This window comes from Lynx canadensis, chromosome D3, assembly GCF_007474595.2.
Source record: "Lynx canadensis isolate LIC74 chromosome D3, mLynCan4.pri.v2, whole genome shotgun sequence".
Classification (NCBI taxonomy): domain Eukaryota; kingdom Metazoa; phylum Chordata; class Mammalia; order Carnivora; family Felidae; genus Lynx; species Lynx canadensis.
Genome location: NC_044314.2, coordinates 72,888,369 through 72,910,547, shown reverse-complemented (window position 1 = coordinate 72,910,547; position 22,179 = coordinate 72,888,369). Strand labels below are relative to the sequence as shown.

Here is a 22,179-nt window from a genome sequence, read left to right as displayed (position 1 = left end):
CACACCTGTATCCTGTGGATAAGTGCCTAGTAGTGCAATTGCTGGGTCATAGGGTAGTTCTATTTTCAGTTTTTTGAGGAACCTCCATACGTTTTCCAGAGTGGCTGCACCAGCTTGCATTCCCAATAAATAAAAATGTTTTTAAAAATTTAGAATAATAATGCAAAGTCTGACCCAAAGTCACCAAGCAGGAGGCTTCCCAGACAGATCAGAGGTTTCAGATGAGACAGTATTTCATTAGGCCTTGATTTGGGTGGGACGTTGGATAGATTGAATAAGGAAGAAGAGAGACCAGAGAGGCAGGGAGGCAAACTATTGTAACTTTTCTGGGACTCCTTTTCTCCAGATAGGGATCAAAAAACCCATGGTGTACTGGAAAGAGCCTTGGAGGACTGCCCCAGTTTTGATCTGTGTTATTACTCTTACTAGCTGTGTACCTCATACCACTTGATAACCTGTTTTTCTCATCTGTCAAAAAGACTATTCATTCCTACCTTCCAGGGATGCTGTAAAGATCCAGAGACCACACATCTGAAGTGCGAACAAAGTAGATATTTGAAATGGTTGTTTTCATCAGTCTAATTACTGGGCTTTATAATAGAAGATGATGTTAAGTCCCAGCCAGCTGTGAATCCATTTTTATGCTTCCCTGATGGAGGGTCTCCCGAGAACTGAGTACACTCTTGGTCTCTTGAATGGCAAGAAGTCTGTAAGGATGTATAGGGGGTGTGGAGGGCCCAACATTCGGAATGCAGCCTAGTTCATTTTATAAGCCAAGAGGCATCCCGAACTTCCCAGTCTGAAGAGATTTAAGACAGCCAAGTATTTACCCGACAATAGCTCCATTACCAAGAGCCCAGAAGCAGCCTAAGTGTCCAATTGATGAATGGATAAAGAAAATGTGGTTTATATATATAGTGGAATATTATTCATCCATAAAAAATGAAATCTTAGCATTTGCAATGGCATGGATGGAGCTAGAGATTATAATGCTAAATGTAGTCAGTCAGAGAAAGACCAATACTGTATGATTTCACTCATATGTGACATCTAAGAAACAAAACAAACAAGCAAAGGGAGAAAGACAAACCAAGAAACAGACTGTTAACTATAGAGAACAAACTGATAATTACCAGTTGGGGAGGTGGGTGGTGGGGATGGGTGAAATCGATGATGGGGATTAAGGAGGGCACTTGTCACAATAAGCACTAGAGGATTAAAATAAAAACTTGAAAAAAAGAATCCTATACCCTTTCCACCAACTGAAACAAATGATTTTTGAGCAGTTTGAGGAGTTACTGAAAATCTGCAGCAAGCACCAATAAATTTAAACATCCAAGTATAATCCCTTCAACTCTAAGTGAAAATATTAAAAGCACTGAAGGTGTCCCCAGAATGGGATGTGTGCCACATCCATTTTTTTCTTCTCAATCCCAAGAGCATAGTAGTGTAAAGAACCATGAACAAAAATTTAAAGAATCTGAATGCTAGTCTAGGTTCTGTTACCAATTTTCCAGTAACTCTGGAAAAGCCATCTCATTTCCCTGAAGTTTAGTTTCCCCTGCTGTAACATTGAGATGACCCTGTCATTTCATAAGCTTATCTTGACAAATTTTAAAACATGAGTGTACAAAACTGGAAAGTAAGCTTTAAGATTATGCAGTAGAGAAGCCTTCCAGGCCTATGGCACATGTAATTTGTAGCTCCCTGAGGTGCTCTCAAAGAATCCCACTAACCACTTATGGGGCTAAAACTTAATTATGTGTGTCTTTGCATCCCCATTCTCCATTCCCAGACCAAAGATGTCTTACACAGAGTACTTTGAGTTGAATGAAAACAATACAAATCCTACACTTAATAAAAACTGAGAGACGCTAAGTCTCAAAAAGTTACGTGGCTTGGCAAGGCTGCCCGGAGCATGGCACTGCCAGACCCCAAGCGAGGGCAGTTAGAACTCTGGATGGATTAGAAGCTGTAGACAGGCTGTCCTCTGGGATTTAACAGCTGTGTGAACCCCAGAGGTCCACAACCTCATTGGTTTCCTCATTTGCAAGGTGGGGACAAAACCCTTCATAAGCCAGCTATGCAATGAAAATGACTTTTCCTAAAGCTCTTCCTGTAAAGGGCATTTCAAATTTATAAAGTTCTAATGTCTACATGTTTACCAAGCCAAGTGTCTTGGCCACATAAAGCTGGTTACTTTAAGATACCTGACTTACTAACTGAAGTGAAAGTCAATAACCACTTTAGCTAGCAATTAGGTCAACCTGCAACAGTATTTTAGGAGCACAAGGGTCATACCTCTACTTCAGAATGAGAAAACAGGTTAAACTTCCAAGCTAAAAAGGTCTGTGCCTCCACCAAAACGGAAGTTCAAGGACAGAGACTGGGTGATGGCATTTCTCACCAGTCTAGTGTCAAGCTTAGTCAGGATTAAGGTATCCTAAGACCTATGTGTTACTGAACCAATCCACTTAACAAGCACTTTGAGTCCTGGACACCAAGCTGCAGGTGGTAAAACCTGTGAGGGCCTCAAGTCCACATCACCAGAGAATGAGTGTAGCTGGGGATGCTAAGCCTCAAGAGAAGCCTTGGGGTGAAGGCAGATGAAATAGCTTAAGGGGTCTGGCTGGCCTTTTCCTTCTTTAAACTCAGAGGGTTTTTGGTTTTTTTTTTTTCTATTTTAAAGAATACTCAAAGCTTTCTTAGTAATAATCACTAGATTATTTCAGGGATCCAGGTTGTGCCCTGAATTAACATTTTATTATATCTAATACAGTAAGGGTATTCAGAAAATTTGAGGACAGGTATAAGCTCAATATCTACTTTGGTTAAATATCAACCAACACTCCAGTCGGGTAGGTCAAGCTATACCCTCCCAGGTTAAACACAGGCCTGACCTTTCAGTGGTCAGTTGCTACACTGAGGAAGACAGCATTTTGGTCTGCTCAACTCCCATACAACCACTCGGTGTCAGGAAGAGTGGGTCAGAGAGACTATGCTGACTAGGTTCACAGAAAACAATTTAAAATTCATGAGTCTTATGTGTATACTGCAAAATGTTATAATGGAATCAGAGAGCGAGAAACTTACTGTGCTAGGGGCACCTGGGTGGGGTCCAACTCTTCATCTGAATTCCAGCCCTGAACTGATAGCACAGAGCCTGCTTTGGATTCTGTCTCTCCCTCTCTCAAAATAAATAAACTTAAAAAAACAAACAAAAAAAACCTGTTTTTAAAAATGCTTCAGTGGTTGAGAGACTAAAACCAGAATTCAAAATGGTAACCTATTAAATAGCTCCTTCAGAAGGGGAAAAATGAAAAACACATATGTAGACAAGAATATCCCCAAAGCAGCATTTATTTACCCATTGAATTCCAAAACATTTAATTTAGAAGTCTGGCATTTCATAATCACCCATCTTGATTGACATGGGCTGACACATGGCGCTGTCAGGATACACAGGACAATAGCCAAAGAGTTACAAAAAATAAATCCATGATTCTTAAAACAATCGCAACCAAAAAAAAAAAAAAAAAAAGTTACAGGTATCAAAACTTTAGATGCATTGCATTGAAAAAGAAGATTTGTGCACATCATAATTTAAAGAGGCAAAACAAGGCGCTACTGAAACCTCACGTTAAACAGTTCATTAAGAAGCTGATGGAAAGGAGAGAGGTCTCTGTAATCAGCTTCCCTTAACAGTTTTCCATTAGCTGAAGAAAGAGGTGGGAGGGGTGAATTCATTTTTTGCATGCACAAGATGTACTGCTTAACAAAACACTATCAGCTTGTTTTAAATGGATCATTTAAATATCAACTGTAGCCTGTGTTGGCTAATTCTCCTTTCTAAACTTCCCCAATACTTTTGCTTGGATTTCACATACATTAATAGGCACAGAATGCCTCATTCAGAACCCACTTGTCTGCACAATTCGGAAAGGGAGCCCCTATGGGCTTAAAGCAACCATCAATCCAGCAATGCCCATGAAGATTTATCTGAAACTGCTTCCCAAGGGGCAGGAGAGCAGATCTTAGTAGCTGTGCTGCCAATACAGATAGGTTTAGCACTAGATATTTAGTGATTGTGGCAAGGAAGAATCAGTGATGATGGGGGTGGTGGGTGAAGGAAGGGCCAGGGACGCAAAGACTCTTCAGTTGCCTTCTCCTGCTTCTTCATCCTGCTGGTCGCTCGTCCAGAGGGTGAGGTTGTCTCGCAGCAACTGCATGATGAGCGTGGAGTCCTTATAGGAATCCTCGTTTAGTGTGTCCAGCTCAGCTATGGCATCATCAAAGGCTTGTTTGGCTAAGAGGCAGGCCTGCTCAGGTGCATTCTGGATCTCATAGTAGAACACAGAGAAGTTGAGGGCCAGACCCAGCCGGATGGGGTGCGTTGGCTGCATGTGCTCTTTGCTGATTTCAAAGGCTTCCTTGTAGGCAGCCTCAGAAGCTTCGACCACACTGTTTTTCTTCTCTCCGGAAGCTACCTCTGCCAAGTAGCGGTAGTAATCACCTTTCATTTTCAGGTAAAATACCTTGCTTTCATACTGGAAATCATTGCAGTTCTTGATGAGGAACTTGTCAAGCAGAGCCAGGACATCATTGCACACTGTTTCCAGCTCCTTCTCAATCTTCTCCCGGTAAGCTTTAACTTTCTCCAATTTCTTTTCATTTCCATCAGCCATGGTTTTCTGCTCAATGCTGCTGATGACCCTCCAGGAAGATCGCCTGGCACCAACCACATTCTTGTAGGCCACAGAGAGGAGGTTTCGATCTTCATTGGAGAGAGGTTCATTGAGCTCTGTCACCTGCAAAAAAATCCCAAAAAGATAAACACTGAGATCTGAATCCAAAAATATTAGAAATCTTCCTTTGAATCTAATCAACACTTTCTCAAAAACAGGATCATGGACAAGCCACACTAGTATAAACAGAATATTTGAAATAAAATATTCAGTGATAAGGGATATGAGAAATTCATATTTAAGATGTTGCCTTAGTCTTGGTAGAGATATAGGGATAAAGGTAATCATGGAAAGACTGTGGTGGTACACAGTGGTGGATGAAAAAGTCCTGAGGTTCAGCTATTCTGCAAAAAGTATTGTCAACAATGAGATCAAACAACTCCTTTGCCAAATGTTCAAGGATTATAGACTGGAAGTACATTCCAGATTCTGCTTCCAATTGTATATTCTAAAAAGAACCAATCACACCTCCCTCAAACACATATTAATAGGTAAGAGCTTCACCTATGAGATCAAACACAGATCAAGTGGCCAGAGTTTTGCCCTGAGTGGTTACAGAGAATCCCACTGGTACACCCAGACCTCCCCCAATCCAAATGGATGCATGAGTGACAGTAATGTGCCCCAGCCTCTGCTAAAAGGAAACACAATTACTCAGCAGTAAACTCTTCTTTGACTTACCTGACAGGAAACCCTGACTGGCCATCGAGGATGGAAGCACCAATTATTTTAAGTGGAAATGTTAAACTTCACAAGCTGTAGCTTTCTTTAGGTAGTTCTCCATGATGCCAACTCTTAAGCAAGCCAGCTTATGTAGTTAGTAGAAAGAGCACCAGACTTTTGTCTTGTTGAATTGTGTCCCCTTATGTTGAAGTCCTACACTCTGGTACCTATGAATGTGACCTTATTGGGAAACAGAACCTCTACAGATGTAATCAAGTCAAGATGAGATCATACTGTATTAGGGTGGATCCCAAATCCAATGACTGGTGCCCTTAAAAGGAGTGGGAGATTTGGAGAGACCTATGGAGAACACCATGTGATGATGGAGGCAGAGACTGGAGTGATATGTCTACAAGCCAAGGAAGGCCAAGGATTGCCAAGACACACCAAAAGTTAAAAAAGAGGCTAGGAAGGATTTTTCCCCAGAGCCTTCAGGAGCACGGCCCTGCTGACACCTTAATCTTGGTCTTCTAACCTTCCCAACTGCAACAAAATAATTTGTTTTAAGCTACCCAGTTTGTGGTTCTTTGTTTGGCAGCCCAAGGAAACTAATACAGATGTGGAATCAGAAAACTTTGGTCTGGGTCCCCCAAAGCTGCTAATTTGCTAAATCAGCCTCTTTTAAAAAGTAGGGGGATTCCTTAATTATATGACTTACTGGTAAAAGTCTTTAATTTTCAGAAAAAAGGAAAAACACTTAGGAAACCATAAAACACTAAGCAAAGAAAAATATTACTTAAACCATAAGGAGAGAACTCCTGTAAGTGAGGGGAAAGGGGGAAAGGCCAGGTGCAAAGGAGAAAGTTATTAACAGCATATTAAAACAGACAGGCTTTAACACGGATTGAACAGACTCAGCAGTGGAGAACCAGAAATTCTAAAAAAGAACCAAAACATTAACTCAAGAATGTAAGCACAAATATAATCATTATGTGTAAAATTAGAACACTTGTGCCAAGTTCTTCATTGTCTACCAGCAACTCCTCCCCACCAACATACCCTGGACAAGATAAAAATACCAACTCTGTCTTCTAATTTCCCCATTCCCATCCCCATTACCCATACTCTTTTGCTACAGACCCCCAGCCCGAGATTGTCTCTCCTCCTCTGACTACTTAATCAACCCAACTCCACTTTTTTCTTCACTGTGGTCTTTGGTTACAGGCTGCCTCTGCCCTTCAGTAGGATGGCTGCCTGCAAACCAGGCTCCTCATTCCTCCTCACAGACGTGAGTGGTCTCCACACTTTTCTCAATGATCCGCCTCAGTCCAGGGCAATCTTCTACTAATCCAAAATCCATACTCCCTTCGAATCCATTTGAAGACCTGTAACCCCACCAGTTTTCTCCTCCAGTGAGTTCCTTTAAACACATAGATTAGTTCATTAGAAATATAAAGAGACTTTATATTTGTTAATTTAGTCTTTAAAGGAAGCAACCCTTATAAATCAAAATTCCATCTTAAATCCTCTGAAAAATCTCAGAATGTCTGAATCTTCTTGAATGACTCACTTTTTCAGGGCAATATTCAGTGAAACAAATATGAGGTAAGCACAGAATTTGAGCTCCTTAGATCCTGAAGTAAATCTAAGGCACTTGACATAAAATGCAAACGATATCCAAAAAAATTTTTAAATAAAATAAGATGCAACAATATCCAAAGAGTCACTATATACTTCACCCTGTGGCTAATAAAGATGCTTATTAAGACTGCCACAAAGACCCAAGTTAACTCTCCAGAATGTATCGTTAAAACTGAGTGCATGTGAAATATGTTTATATATCACACACGGTGTTTGTACAATGGACAGTATCATTACTAAAAAACAAAACCACCATAAGACATCTGGAGTTTAGCCTGAGCTAGCTGTGTGACCTTGTCTGGGAATCAAAAGTAAAACAAGGGTCATCAGCCTAAACGATTTCCAAGGACCTCTTCAGCTCTAATATTCTAGGATTCCATTTTTCCTGAGCAACTATAAGAGGTGTGGAAAGGCACAAGGTTGATAATATTAGTTTAAAAGAAATTTGGGTGTATCCACAGGTTTCTGGAATGCATGCAGCTCTTCTCCATCAGGAATAAATTGCCCAAAAAGGCTACTGGGCAATATTTATCACACCTTCACAAGCAAAATCATTTACTAGGATTATTAGTGTTTATATAACAATCATCTGGTTTCCTGCCAGTCTGAATGAATCACTATCAGCATCAGCTGAGTGTGACTAACAGCTAAGCAAGCATTGTTCTTAGAACCCCAGCCAGGGCCTAACTAGGAAATAACTGGATATGTTTAAATATAGTATTTTTTTATGCTCCTGGGTTACAACTCAGTTACGAAAGGGAAACTTATGGAAGGAAGATCATTTTATTACTTGATTGGATAACTAAAGGAAACTGAGCTTTCCCCACATTGGAAAATGATAGAGCAAAATGCAATCAAATGGCCTATTAAAATACACAGGATTTACAGCCAGTCTTGTTTGGTGACACACACTGCAAACAACCTTCGTAAATGTTAGCACCAGTTCCCAACATTTTAAATTCTAGACTACTGGAGGCAGGAGAGCTAAGGCAAGTCTGGTGATATGCTAAGAGAAGGAGACACTGGGAGGCAATGTAGTATAATGGAAAGGGAAACAGCTACTAGTCCCAACCACAGCCAGATGGTCATCTGCATGCATATTCTATGCAGATGATTTAGTGCAGCTCTACAATTATAAGTTTCCAAATGGCTTCTAACTGGGAACATGAAGCAAAGACACAGAATTTTCAAGATAGAGAGACCTGCACAATGGTTCTCAACCTGCTTTCTACTCCAGCCAGTTTCAACACACCCTCATTTCTGCCACACATCAGCTGCCTTCAGGGTAGCCATTCCAGACACTAAGTCTTCATGTGGCTGCACCACATCTAAGGGGCTCCTCAACTCTGCACACAGCCTCTCTGCCTTCCTGTTCTGTCCACCTCCCACTCCACTTAATCCTACTTACACTCTTTCTAAAAACCTTAAATTGGTGGACCATTCCCATTTATTATAAAGGCCCATGTCTCCATCTCCCTTAAGGATTGGACTCCAGGCCAGCCATTTGACTGATGGCCTTACCATACTGCCATGGCTGTGCCAACCCCAGCCCAGGGCACTCACTTCCACCCCATTTTCTCCGCTCTGGGACTACACAGCAGTACTAGAAGTTACAAATAAGCCGGCAGGCTAGTAACTCATTTATCTTCCTATGACACCATTCGCTTACTCAAAAATTCCTAAGGGCCTCCTCCCACTAACTCACCAGGCAATAAACTATGTGTTTGTGAGTAAAAATAGATCCACTGCCAAAAATAGCATAGGGACTATTTGGGAAAACTTAAAGTTCTTAATCTGGGAAACATCCAACCTCAAAAGTAATACTGAGCAAACAAAAAATGCCACCCCATGGACTGCCAGGCCACATTGCCGAAGTCAGGGTAAACGTTATTTCTCCTGAAGGGCACTCCCATCCTTCAGAGCTACATGCACACACTACTATCCCATCTTTTATAGTTACCCACACCCACTTGCTACCAACAAGCTTGCTTTTGATATAAGAGTTTACAACAGGAAAAAACGACTCTCATGTATAATTAAGTAAAAAGAACCACATCATAAAATCTTTAAGCTTCTGTGGCAGAACCTTGTATGTATTTTAAAAAAAGAAAAGAAAAAGAAAAAAAAGATGAGCCAGAGGAATGAAAGTTTTTTTGGCTGACTCTTCCCCAAGTTACTGTTCTCAAAGTGAGGATTCTGGCTGGTCCCAAGCTGATAAAGCACCCACCTGTCACCACTTGCCCAGGCCTGGAAAGACCACTCCCTGTCCTCACCAGGGCAAGGCTGCAGTCCTAGAAAGCCAAAGAGAAGCTAAACTTCAAGCTCAGAGCAGATGAGTTCAGGTAGTTAATATCCACTTGAAGCTTAGTCAAAATAGCTACCTTTGTATCATGGAGAGACTGCCTTTTTCTTGCTCTTGACATAACTGAACATTTTTGTAGGGATTGGCAAGGATTAAATACAACCCATCTGAATGGTTACTGCATGCTACTATCCCTGGAGGCACCAGTGCTGAAAGCTTCAGAAGCTGTGCCAAGTTCCGATCATAGGGAAGTGCCAACACCCACCACCACAGGGGAAAGCCGCTGCAGCCAGGAGTGGGAAGAGCACCCAAACCATGGGGCAGAAGATGGGTGGCCTCAACCAGGACACTAAGAGGAATTTTACCAATAACCTAGACAATGAAATTTTAGGGCCTATAGGCTTATAAAATATACTAAAAGCCATGTGGAGAAACAACTGGTACCAAGGATATGAAACAATTTCTTAAAATACCACAAGTATAATTTAACATAGAGTCCTGCACTTCTTAATTCATAGCAGGAATTCAAATTCAATTAAAACTTTGTTTCTTACACTAAAAACCCCTCCTGGTCTTCAGAACAAGCAAAATCCAGATGTGTGAGTTTGCCTTTTACGTTCCCCTGCTATAGTTAAGACCCATAGGCAGTAGATTGTTTTTAATCAAACTTGGCAAAAATGGCTTACATCTGATAGGTGAAATTATTTGTTCACTAAACCCACTTGTGTAAAGGGCCTAGAAGTCAGTCACCAATGATGACTAGTATACCAGAATGTATACTAGAAATATTATCCCTGGGCCATTACTATACAGTGGTTAAAGTTACAGTTCTACTTTCCAGAGTTCAATTCTTGGCTTTACAATTTGACCTCGAAAAAATTAACCTCTTTAAATCCCTTTGTAAAATGGAGTTAACAACTATCCAGAGTTAATCCATCTGGAGTTGTTATGAAAATTAAATGAAAATGTACACATGGGAGTAACAGCTAACCATTTACTGAATGCCTAATTAGTAAAATGGTTAAGTTCCATAAACTTGGTGAATTGCAACACAGAAAACACATTTGGGGTACCTCCTCCTAAACCATATTTCTGGAAGCGTGACACTGCATTCTAATACTAATATGAAATTCCAGACAAAGCTCTGTGAACTGTTCACTATCTGAAATCCTTTTAATTCAGGCTACTGCAAGAATCCAGAACCTTCTCTTCTTCCTCAACCAAAATATGGCAAAGCAATAATTACATTACAAATGAGCACTTAGTGGGAAAGAGGACTCTCTAGTTTATTTCATATTTCAAACTACAGCACTGATGTGGCTTTAAGATTTCACACTAACCACAATTTTGGTATACCTCAAAATCATCTTTAGTTTTAATACCTGCAACACAGCATTATGTCTCACCCTGAGCCACTCAGCCGAGCTCTCTTTTTATATACCACCTGCTCATTCCTCCACTTCCCATAATCTCACAGCTGTTGGAATAAGAGCCTTTTGCCCCTGGTTGGGCCAAGTGCCTCTTCCTCTCAGACTGTTTCTTTAAGCTGCAGCTTTGTTTCCTACACTTAAGATTTTTATAGATATTCTTCAAGTCCTTCAGACTTTCTCTGTCCTTTGTCAACCTTGTAATCAACTATGTAAAAATGTTAAAACACACCATGCTATCCCAAATATTTTGATGTTTTTTAAATTCACAATTACTACTTCTATGTTTTAATATAAAATAGATGACTTACAGCAATAAGAGACATGAATGAATCACGTCTATCCATGAGTACTCACCAGAAATCTGGTTATTTACCCTCTTTCCTTAAATCATTCAGTCTAATGCACTGACATTTTTTATCCTCCTTTATAGGTTTATTTTACTTTCTCTTAAGATTTTATAATACCAATTTTTCAGAGGTTACGATTTCTGTAAGGTCATTCCAACCCCCGCCTGGAAAGGACCTGGGTTCTACAATGTTTCACAATGCTTCTTCCCACTGTTGCATTCTTTGCAAGCTGCTAGGTATGTATGAGATGAGGAGATCTTGAAGATGCTCCTTTACTTCAGAAGCATTTCTTGCCTCTTCACATTATGGGGTGAGGCAGGGAACTGCCTTGATTTGAGGCAACACCACTGTTTCCAATATTTTTCTTAAAGCTTTTCTTAAAGCATGATTTTTCTTAAAGCTTACCGACACCATCCTCCAGGTGACGCTGGTAGCACAAGGAACATCAATGATTACAGACAGGCATTATTAGGTGACCATTTAAATTATAAAGAAAACAGAAAACAAGTTAGAATGAAGACTGAAAACTGACTTGATATTAATACCAACATTACTAGTTTTACATTTCAAAGGACTTGAAGCAAAGTGATGTTAGGTTTCAAAATTACAAGAGTGGTGGCATTAGAACGTCTCCTCACTCAGGGTCTACCCGCGAGCAGTCTACTTACCTGCCCTTCCACCACCCGAAGAAATCCCACATAAATCCAGAGGGTTACTAGAATTCTTTTTCCAGAAGCTCTACTTTAGGTCTACAATATTAATAAAATGGGACTGAGTCTTTTCCCAATAACATTAAGTATTTAACGCACAAATATCAAAAGATAAAACATAAGAAATGGTCTTCCACTGACCCCTGCCAAGTCCTTTCCAAAGAATATATTCCATTAATTTAGATGACAAAAAAAACTTGGATTTTTTAAAAGGAGTTACCTTGAGGGAATGGTTTATCACAATTCTCAGATGACATAATGAGAGCTTGGATTGATTTTTAAATGCTGGATGGCTTATCCAACCCATCAATCATTTAAGATACAGCTATTACAGATTCCCAACACATGGAAGGGTCCATGAGTTTGCAAAATGCTACCTTAAAAGTCTCAGAGAAAAGCTGTGAACACAAGTTTCTAGCTAGCTGCAGGAAAGCATTATTCGAGACTGCTTACAAAAAGCAGAAAACCAATCTTTTTCTCTCCCCAAATAGTTTATTTCATTCTGGTTACATCTCTCAATCCTTTCCTTACTTTCCATTTCACATTGCCTCAGATTTCCCAGAGCTCCAGAATGTCCTTTGTAGTCATTTTTCCTTAACCTCAATTCACCTTTATTCAACACCAACTCCTTTATTCCCAAAGGGCTCCTAACACTGAGGTCTTCAAGCCCCACTCACAAGGTGAACGAGGACCTCACTAAAATGTCCAGAGAGGCCTCAGCCTGCACAATCCCAGTACTACTCTGTTACTGGGGAGAAGAGGCTCACTCAAGTGTGACTTGTGTGGACAGAAGTGACTCTCTTATCCCAAAGAAAATTAAGCTCAGAACTCCTTCAGAGGAAATGGATTCCGTTGTTTCTGTAAAACCTGCAAAATTAATAGATTTTACATTTGTGTCCTTAAAGAGGTCCCCCTAAATTACAAAGACTTCAGATCCCAGACCTAGATTGTCCCTGGTTTAAGACTATCTAGCCTGTGACAGCATGCCAGTGCTCAAATCGGGATCACCAATGAATCAACAAATGAGTGGTAGTGGTGTTTTTCAAACACACTTAGGGCAAGGTGTAACAAGAATAGTACAGGAAAGATACCTCTTCAACTGTCTTTCTTAGCTGGATACTTCTAAATATTGACCTCAACAATGCATTTCATATGATATTAATATCAAAAGCCTGAAAAGGTTTTCAAATGATTCTGAAATTTTAGGGAGTCTCTCCATTTGTAGATTTCTAAGAAATCTCACAAGTCCAGCAAAAGGACAAATGAGCCATAATTCAGGCCAGTAATTGTCAAGCTTCAGCCCGCTAAAAATTGCCATGAGCACTGGTTAAGGTGCATTTCTGAGTCCCAATCCTAGAGTTGCAGAATCTTTATGTCTAAGGCGGATCCTCCCAGGTCTCCGGAGGATGTACACTGGATGAACATAGCAGGCTGGGGGCCGCCAGCTGTAGCTGTACCACTATGTGACCTTGACGCAGAGAAGTAACGTTCATTTAGAAAAAAACGTAAAATAATGTTAAAAGGCAGGGACAGTGCGAGGATAACCAGAACTCTTAGTCTCAGAAATGCAGGTGGTGTCTAATCCACGGTATTTGCTAGGGTGTGGCTGGGCACGACTCTTTCACCGGAAATCAAGCTGCAGAATCAATCTATAAGGATCTATGAGGATCTCGGGAAGGCAAAGGCATACAGTTCTGTCTCGCCAACAAGTCACGTCTCATTTTAATCTCCAGGCAGATGCTCCCCACGTCAAACCTGGTAATCGGGCCCCAAACACCCCGCCCCCCCCCCAGCCCTCCCGCCTGCGTCCACGTCTAGACTGCAGGGTGGGGGGTCTTCGCACACAAAGCCAGACCCCGGGTATGGGAAGATGGAACGAGAACGATTCCGGCGAGCAGGGCAAAACAGATCGTAATCAGACACACTTCAGGTAGTGGCAGAGAAAACCAGGAGAGACAGGGCGCCACTCACTAGGTGATTCTTTATTACAAGTTGGAGTATGGAGGAAGGCGAGAGGAAGGTGTGCCCCTAAGTTGAGCAGAACAGTCTAGAACGAGGAATGCGGCTCTCACGTTTCCTCGGGCACCCCCTCCCCCAACCCAAGGCTCCAAGCTGGGATGCCGCGACCCCTGCCCGCCCGAAAGGGGGCACTATCCCCCGCCCGCAGGAGGGTATTGTCACCCACCCGTCCCCGTGGGGCTCCATTCCTCCCCGGAGACCCCACCCGGGCCCGGCCGCAGGAAATGGCGGGGCGGGCGCGGGAAGTGCGGGCTGCCGGCGGGCGGCCGCGCCCAGCGAGGTCGAGGGGTCGCCCCGGGCCCCGAGGGAGACGCCGCCCGGCCGCCCATCCCTCCCCTACGCCGGGCCCCCCAGCCGGCCGCCCGGCCGCCCGGCCTCCCGGCGCGCTCACCGCCTTCATGGCGGAGGCCATGTCGTCGTAGCGCTCCGCCTGCTCGGCCAGCCGCGCCCGCTGCAGCAGCTGCTCTCGGTCCCCCATGTCGCTCGTGGCTTGGCCTCGCCTCACTCCCGCACCACTCGCCCGCTCGCCCGCCCGTGCGTCCGCTCCCTGGTCGCCGCGGAGGCCGCCGCCGCGCACGCGCACTGGCTCGCCGGCCGGCCGGAGGCTGCAGGCTGCAGGCAGCGCAGCCGCTCGCGCCCTCTCGCTGGCTCGCCCCGCACGCTGTGGCTCGCGCCACCGACGCCGCCAAGGGAGGAGAGGCGGCCGCGCGGGGCGGGGGGATGGGAGGACGGAGGACGCCTGCGCAGTGGGAGCAACCGGGCCTGGCGGCGGAGAGCGGCGGGAGTGGGGGGGGGGAAGGGCGGGCCGGCCCTAACGGTCTATTTCAAGGTGACGTCACCTACTATAAATAGCTGCCGCCGCCACGGCCCCGCCCGAGAGCTGCGCAGGCGCCCTGTGAGTGCTGCATTTTACCGCCGCATAGGTGGAGGTGGGAGAAGGGAGAATGGGGTGGGGACTGCGGAGCCCTAGGAGAGGGCGCGGTGATGCGGTTGCGTAGGTAGCTCAGTGTCACAGCTCCTCCTTGAAGCGCGCCTCTGAGGCCAGGTTGGAGATCTGGCTTGAGAAGTTCCCAAAAAGCAAATAACCCTACTGTCCGGAAAAGCCAGGAGGCCGTGTGCCCCGAGGGGCGGGCCGAGACCGCCCTCCTCGAGCCCCCAGGCTGGTGGACCGGGCCTTGGGACACACCTTGCGCTTGAGTCTGCACTGGCCGGGGCCGGATCAGATCCGTACTTTGGGGACAGCACCCTTCCCGCCACCCCCAAATACACATTCACATACAGCGGGCTTCAGAGCTGCGCTCCCACCTTGAGAAGTGACTTTGGGTATACTGTGCCTTCCATGAGAGGAGGGACAGAGTAGTCTGGCTGTGATTAGTAACATTCAGCACATACCTACTAGGAGCCAGCCCACTGCTAGGCCTGTATGGACATAAACATTTAATCCTCACAACCCACCTCACAGGTGGGCACAGTTGGTCTCCCCATTTTTCAGAGTCAGATTAGTGACTCAAGGTTACCCATCCTGTAAGCGGTGGGGCAGATCTGAGTTCAAACCCAGACTGAACATCCTTCTGTGGCAAAGGGGGGGGGGGGGGGAGGTGGGGTGGATGGGCTGGCTGCTCACTAAGTTCATCCCAGTTGTGGCATTCCGTGCCGAGGGTCCCTCATACCAGGCCTGTGGCTGGGCGTTGGACAAACTAGGAAAATTCCAATGGCTAAAACACAGCCCCACTTAAGTACAAATGCCAAGGGCAGCACGGTAGAAAGGACCTTAGGTTCTCTGAGAATTTTATTGCATGCTCAGCATAGGGGGAAGGAGTAACTATAGAATAAGTAAGATACATTCTCTTGTCTCATAAGGTAGATCTAAATACGTGTAAGTACAGTTTAGCTGGACCCTGAGGAAGATGAGAGTCAGGGAAAAGGTATTAGGAGTGGGGTCCAGCAGACAAAGGCTTGGCAGCAAGGATAGAAACAAAATCAAAGATGGTGAGAAGACAGGCCTGGCAGTGGGCAATGAGGCTGGGCAAAACAAGATCATGGAGTGTTTTAAATGCCAGCCTGATTATTTGAGTCATTATCCTTAGGTAACTGGGAACCAGGAGAGATGTGGAAGCCATATTTCAAGCCAAGAATCTTACTCTGGGGAGTAAGATGCATTTGAAGGGAGAAGGGAGGGACTGATTGGACCTTAGTTTTACCATCTGGAAATTGGACTCGAAGGACTGTCAAATGCATTGTAGAATAGAAATCCTGAAATGCTCGAGATGGCAGGACACTTAGAGTCACTGTTATCCAACCCTTTATCCCACATAAGGAGAAACAGAGCTCTGAGGAGGAGAGGCTAGCCCCAGTTTGCACAGTGAATGAGCAGAGATGGGTCCTCCATACCAGTTCTCCTGCCTCTGGGCCTTTTTCTCCCTGCTGTGATTCTAAAATGAGGACCTCGGTATCCATGAAACAGGATTTGAATGTGAATTTGGGAGAAGGCCTCCCACCCCAGGTTCCACCATGCTTTGAAGAGTCACCTTTGCTGACTACAAATGGAATTGAGGTTAACAAACCAGGCTGATCTTTCCCCTGGTGGATATCTTTACAGAGCATGGTAGATAATAAATTGTCCACCCCGCTCTCCATGAAAATGGGGTTCCAGTGAGAGGTGGGAGGAGGGCCAGCGCTGGGGGGATTTCTATGATTCCTTCCAGCTCTTAGAGAAATTAGAGCCTTTCTAGCTTTTCTGATCATGTTGGACTCAGATTGATTTCAAAACAGTGAAAATTAGGTAGACTAGAGCATTCTACTTCTAATTTATAAATGTCAAATGGGAGACACTTTGGTTCTCCCATGAAGCTTTTCTCTCCTTCTCACCAAAAAGTTCAGTGTCTCCACTTCCTCACCTCCCACCCACCTCTGAGCCCAGTGCACTCTGGCTCTGCCCCTATTCCTTCACCTAGGCAGCTCTCATTGTGGCCACTAGTGGCCCACTGTTGTCAAATTCAAGGTCATTTTATAGTCCTCACCTTCCTGGCCCATGTGACTGCTCTGCGCACAACTGCTCATCCCTCCTAGACAGGCTCTCCTCTAAGGTTCCATGACCCTGCACCCTCCTGGCTTCGCTCTGCTGCTCTGCTGCTCCTCTTCTCTGGTCTGCTGTATGAGCTTGTCTTCTTGGCCTACCCTGAAATATTGGGGTACTACAGGACTCTGCCCCAGGCCCTCTGCTCTTCTTACTCTGTCCTATCCTGGACAACCTCATCCATGCCAGCTCTTGAGGGAACATATGCCACATTCCCAGCTCTGGCTAAGGAGCTTTGCAGGAATGGGTATATTTTTTTCTCCTCAAGATTCCCCTGTAAAGTAGGTACAATTTCCACAATTTCTATCCCCATCTTACAGATGAGGAAACTGGCTCAAAAATGTCCCAGGATTTAAAAAAAAAAAAAAAAAAAAGTTCCAGGATTTGAATAGTCCACAGCTGGTAATCAGTGGAGTCAGGATTTGAACTCAGGTCTGTCAGACTCCCAAACCTGATGGCCCAACACTTCCCTGTGGTGTCAGCTGAAAAGGGCTCAAGGTGTGACTCCCTTTCAGGGTCATTCTGCTTGTAAAAAGTACACATAAACCTCGCTACCTGTAGGCTACACTCTGACCAGCACCCATCTTCACCCTTTGGAAAGGGCTGCCAACTCCCATAGCCTCATAAATAAAGCCCAGGGCAACCGCCTTGGACAGGACATCTACTCCCAGAGCTCTAAGTCCCATCAATAAATATCACCTTTGAACAACTCCAAAGAGAGTCCCTGAACCAGGTAAAGGGGACTAATGATTAAGGCCAAACACACTGGTTGCCCAGAGCTCAGAGCAAATCCTCAGTGCAAGGGCCAGTTCTGCTGCATCCACATCTGGTACAGGGTCTCACTCAGACCAGACTGTCCCTGGCTACCTGAGGACATGTGAGTGCTGTGATGAGGAAGAAGGATCTGGACTTAGTTTCAAATTCTACTCTATCAGTTACTAGCTGAGTACCACTGGGCAATGGCTAATCATTGGGCCCAGGACTAATCACACCTATTTCTTAGGGTTGTGGATCAGCAAGAGTTCGTATATTTCTCACCTTCACAAGGCCAACACACAGGAGGCACCAGCCATCACAACCATACAATAAATAATTCCTTGCTGCATCCCAGCCTGAGCCAGGGGTAAGGACTGCTCCTCCTTAAAGAACTGGATTTCCAAAGCAATGCCAGAACCCTCCTCCAGAGCCCAGTGAATAGGTGACCCAGAAAAGGCACGTCCTGGTTTTTTTTTCCTTGGGTACTCTGGGACACTCTGAGCTCCCTGAGAAGTCTGGACACCAAGGGACATACTACAAAGGAGACCTGGGTATTGTTCTGGAGAGATGGCTTTCACTCTGTCGGCATGGTTACCATCTTGAGCAGGAGGGGCTGCCTGCCTACAGATTAGTGTCAGCCAGATAGAATTTTAGGGTTTTTTTCTCCAAATTCAGGCCTCCTGCTGCCCAGGTAACCTTGCTGATTCCGAGCCAATGATAACACCAGCAGCAGCAGCAGCAGCAGCAGCAGCAGCAGCAGCAGCAGCAGCAGCTCTTGGCCAAAGGTCAACACTTTACCCCCATATGTTATCTCACCAAATCCTTACAACTCTTGGAAAGGGGTTGTTATCCCCATTATATGGATGAAGAAAATGAGACTTAGAAAGGTCACCCACATCACTCATGCCTACATTCTGCCACTTGCTGTGGCCCCAGTGTCCTTTTGCTGATGCCAAATTCCACCCCAACCCTTCCCCCCCCACCCCACCCTGTTACAAGATCAGCCTGAGCCCACAGGTTTCAGGATCATCCAGAGTCCTCCATCACTTTGTCAAAGCCCACTTTGGGAGCAGATCAGCTCCCAAAGGCAGCTTTTGGCATTACAAAGGATGAAAGTGTCTTGGTAGCTGCAGTCTGTGAGCCAGTGGAGCTCAGAGCCCATTCTTAGCACCCGTCCCCCTCAAGCTTGTGCAGAGGAGCTCAGCTCTGAAGGAAGAAGGCAAAGCTGTCACCCATGGAACCGCAGTTAGAATAAGGGCAAAAAGGCTTCAGTCATGCAGATGGTCAAGGAGCTTGTGTTTCTTAGCCAGAATTTTCTAGATCCTTTTGCTGGAACCATCTAGGTAATCGCTTCAAGCTTCTGTGTGATTCCCACTTAGGTGGAACCAGGTGGGTTGGGCTGTGTGGCCTGGGAAAGTTGGAGGGCAAAGCATTAGAGTGCTGTGACTTCCCCTCTCTGAGCCCTGGATTTCTTATCTGTGAAACAAGAGGCTGCATTAATGGCTGGCAGCATTCCTTCTTTCTTTTAGCTCTGAAGGTCCAGGATATTTCACCATGGGAGGTTCAGCAAACAACGGCATGGCAACTCAAGAGGATAAAACAGGGATGCTTCAGAGGATCAATGTTTGGATCCCATGTCAAAACGTGGAGTGGAAGAGGATAACAAGGAGCTACTCCATAGCAGGCCACAGGGCATTGTTTGCCAGCACACTTCCACTTGGTTAAGGTAAGGTCAGTATTGTTCCAATTTTACAGATGAGGAAACTGAGGCCCAGAGAGATTAAGTGTCTTATTCAACTGCAGCACAGACAACAGGGGGTGGGAGCCAGGATCAAGACCTACTCCACCTTCACCATTCTTTTCACTGCTGTCCCTAACCTTCTGAGAGTCTTTTGGTTGTTAGGCTCTGAGCATAACTGTCCTCAGTTGTGGCTGAAGCCATACCCTGGGAAGTAAGGGAGAGGGTAGCTGAGTTTCTATCCAGGTTTCCTGCCAGTCAATTGTATTAAAAAACATCTTTTCCTGGGGCACCTGGGTGGCTCAGTAGGTTGAGCGTCTGACTTCAGCTCATGTGATGATCTTACAGTTCATGAGTTTGAGCCCTGCATCAGGCTTGCTGCTGTCAGCTTGGAGCCCACGTCAGATCCTCTCTCCCCCTTCCCCTCTAGTTCTCTCTCTCTCTCAAAATAAATAAATAAACTTGAAATAAAAATCAATAAATGGATGGGGGAACTAAAGCTCACGTACACAAGAGTATGTAGCTAGTAGGGGCAGAGTCGGGATGTGAACGTAGGTCTTTCTATCAAGTTCACACTCTTTGTCACTTATATCACCTGCTTCCCACTTTCTTAGGAAGTTGCCATTTCCTTTTCAGAATGTAAACAGTGGGGAATCATTCCTCATCTGAGCCCCCACCTCCAGGCATGCCTCTCCTGGAGTGCTGAATTGAATCTTATCACACCTTGTGCATACTGCAGAAATTCTGTTGCTAGAGCCCTCTTTGTGAGTGGCAAGGTCATTCAGGAGGTGGAACACTTTTAATTGGCTGACAGCTAACTGACTAATTGACAGCTAAGTGGAAGATAAGATAAGGGAGGGAGCAAGGGGGAGTTTGCAAGGAGGCCAGAGGAGGCTGAAAGGCAAGGGAGGGCTCCTGGGTTGAATTTGAGAGTCACTCAGACTCTCCTCAAATCCTGGCTCTTCCACAGTAGCTGGAGAAGCCTGGGAAAGTTGGCTGCACCTCTCTGAGCTTCAGTTTCCTTGTTCATAAGATGGGCCTCTTGCAACAGCTAGACCTCCTGGTGAATAAGGTTGTGCTGAGGGAGAGAGTAGGTGCTGCCTACTGTGACAGTTGGAGGATCAGCCACCCTAAAATGCCCTCCCCATGAAATGACTGGGCCCTGAAGGCCTGGGGGCAGCAGGGAACTCACAGGATCAGAGACCCACAATAAAAGTCTTCGAGACAACTCAGGTTGGCTCTCTCACTCTGAGAGGCAGCACAGGGTAGTGGAATGGTAGCCAGCTCTGCCAGCAGTTGGGCCTGACTCCAAATCCAGCCCCCACTTGCTGTGTAGCCTCATATGTGTCATTTTGCCCCTCCCAGACTGGTTCCTCATCTTTAATATGGAATTAAACATAATGCCTTTGCCATAGCTCTGCTGAGAGGATCAAAGATCCAGGCAATGACAGCCAGTATTAACTGTGGGACACTGAGACTCAGAGAGGGAAAGTAATTCACTCATGGTCACACAGCAAGTTAGCAGCAGAACCAGGTCTATGGCCAGACCTCCCAAAGCCAAGACCTGAGCTTATCCTTGGACAGCTGCAGCCTTACCTCAAAAGGCCAAACTGGGCTTTGGAAATGCAGCTGAGGACCTTACTGGGATCACTAGTGAGATTCTATGTCTCACTGAGCTGAGACAACTGCTTGCATTGCCAATGGCTGGCAAATGGCAAAAAGCCTGGAGTCATGTGTCTCACCTGGGGTCTAATCCACAATATAACCCTGAGGATGTCAGGTTGCCCCTCTGAGCCTCAGTTTCCATATTCACCAAATGGAGGTAAGGATTCCTGGCAGAGCAAAGGGATTACATAAAGGCACGGGGCTCTTTTCCTAACGGCTACCCCTGAGCTCACGCGATGCCCCGAGCCCTGTGCTATGATCAGCCATGGTTTCACTTAGTCTTCACAGTGACCCTGTGAGGTGGGAACTCCATTTGCAGATAAATGGCTGGAGAGGGTTGGAACCAGGGTCTGAGCTCTGATCCTGATCCCTCTGCCTGAGACACTTACCCCCTCTTTCCATACCTAACTGGGGATCCTTCCTCAGGTTTCAGTATAACCTTCTCTGGAAGGATCCCTCAGCCTCAGGCTGGGGAGGGCCCCTGCATTGAGACTATTTCTCCTTCTCCTCCTCCAGCTGGGAAGTCTCATGATGCAAGGACCTTGTCAGGATTACAGCTGTATCCCCGGAGCCTAGCGCTGTGCTTGGCATACAACAGGTGCTCAATCAATACTTGCCAAATGACTGAATGCATCCTGTCAGTATCAGGATGCCACCCAGGCCCTGAGGGAGCCAGGGCATGGGAGGAAAACGTTTGGACTCCTGCCATGCCTTACATTAGCAGCATCTTCTCTGAGCCCTGACAGCCAGCCCCCTGGGACGCCATTTGAGCCAGCTGAATTCCGGTCACTGTTTCACCTTGGAAAGGCAACCGCAGCCCTCACCAAGCAGCCCAGTAACTGACGTCACAGCAGTGCCAGGAGCTGCCCCGTTAATATTTAATGTAGACTCCACTGCGGCAGAGCTGCAGGCTAGAAGAGCTGGAGGGGGCTGTGCACCGTCTCCATGGGGTCGTGAGGAGGGCACAGATGGAAAACGGCTTCATAAACCGGAAAGCCCCCAGCAGATGAGCATTACACTGGCCCGTTTTAGTCCCTGGCTTAACTCAGAAAGAGCCAGAACAGCATGTGCCTGCAGTAGGACAAGG

At 45.4% G+C, this 22,179-nt stretch overlaps 2 protein-coding genes across 2 annotated transcripts; one reads left to right on the top strand and one right to left on the bottom strand.

Annotated features, from left to right (window-relative positions):
* Positions 1 to 3,342: 3,342 nt before the first annotated feature.
* On the bottom strand, positions 3,343 to 14,525 carry YWHAH (tyrosine 3-monooxygenase/tryptophan 5-monooxygenase activation protein eta). The gene is made up of 2 exons (XM_030336242.1): positions 14,249 to 14,525; positions 3,343 to 4,808 (listed from the first exon to the last, which is right to left on the bottom strand). Exons 1-2 carry the CDS (start codon positions 14,333 to 14,335, stop codon positions 4,155 to 4,157), a joined length of 741 nt encoding a protein of 246 aa, XP_030192102.1. The 5' UTR covers positions 14,336 to 14,525; the 3' UTR covers positions 3,343 to 4,154.
* A 3,154-nt stretch (positions 14,526 to 17,679) lies between these two features.
* Positions 17,680 to 21,835, top strand: CD3H22orf24 (chromosome D3 C22orf24 homolog). Its single transcript, XM_032595345.1, is given in 5 exon segments — positions 17,680 to 17,810; positions 18,365 to 18,380; positions 19,126 to 19,212; positions 19,214 to 19,325; positions 21,609 to 21,835. Coding segments are annotated over 5 exon segments (573 nt in total).
* The last annotated feature ends 344 nt before the right edge of the window (positions 21,836 to 22,179 follow it).

Bases quoted from the DNA above. Each gene is read 5' to 3' on its own strand.
- YWHAH (XM_030336242.1), bottom strand. From the start codon at position 14,335: ATGGGGGACCGAGAGCAGCTGCTGCAGCGGGCGCGGCTGGCCGAGCAG. The intron at 4,809-14,248 runs GTGAGCGCGCCG...ATTTTTTTGCAG, and splicing joins TGGCCTCCGCCATGAAGGCG to GTGACAGAGCTCAATGAACC.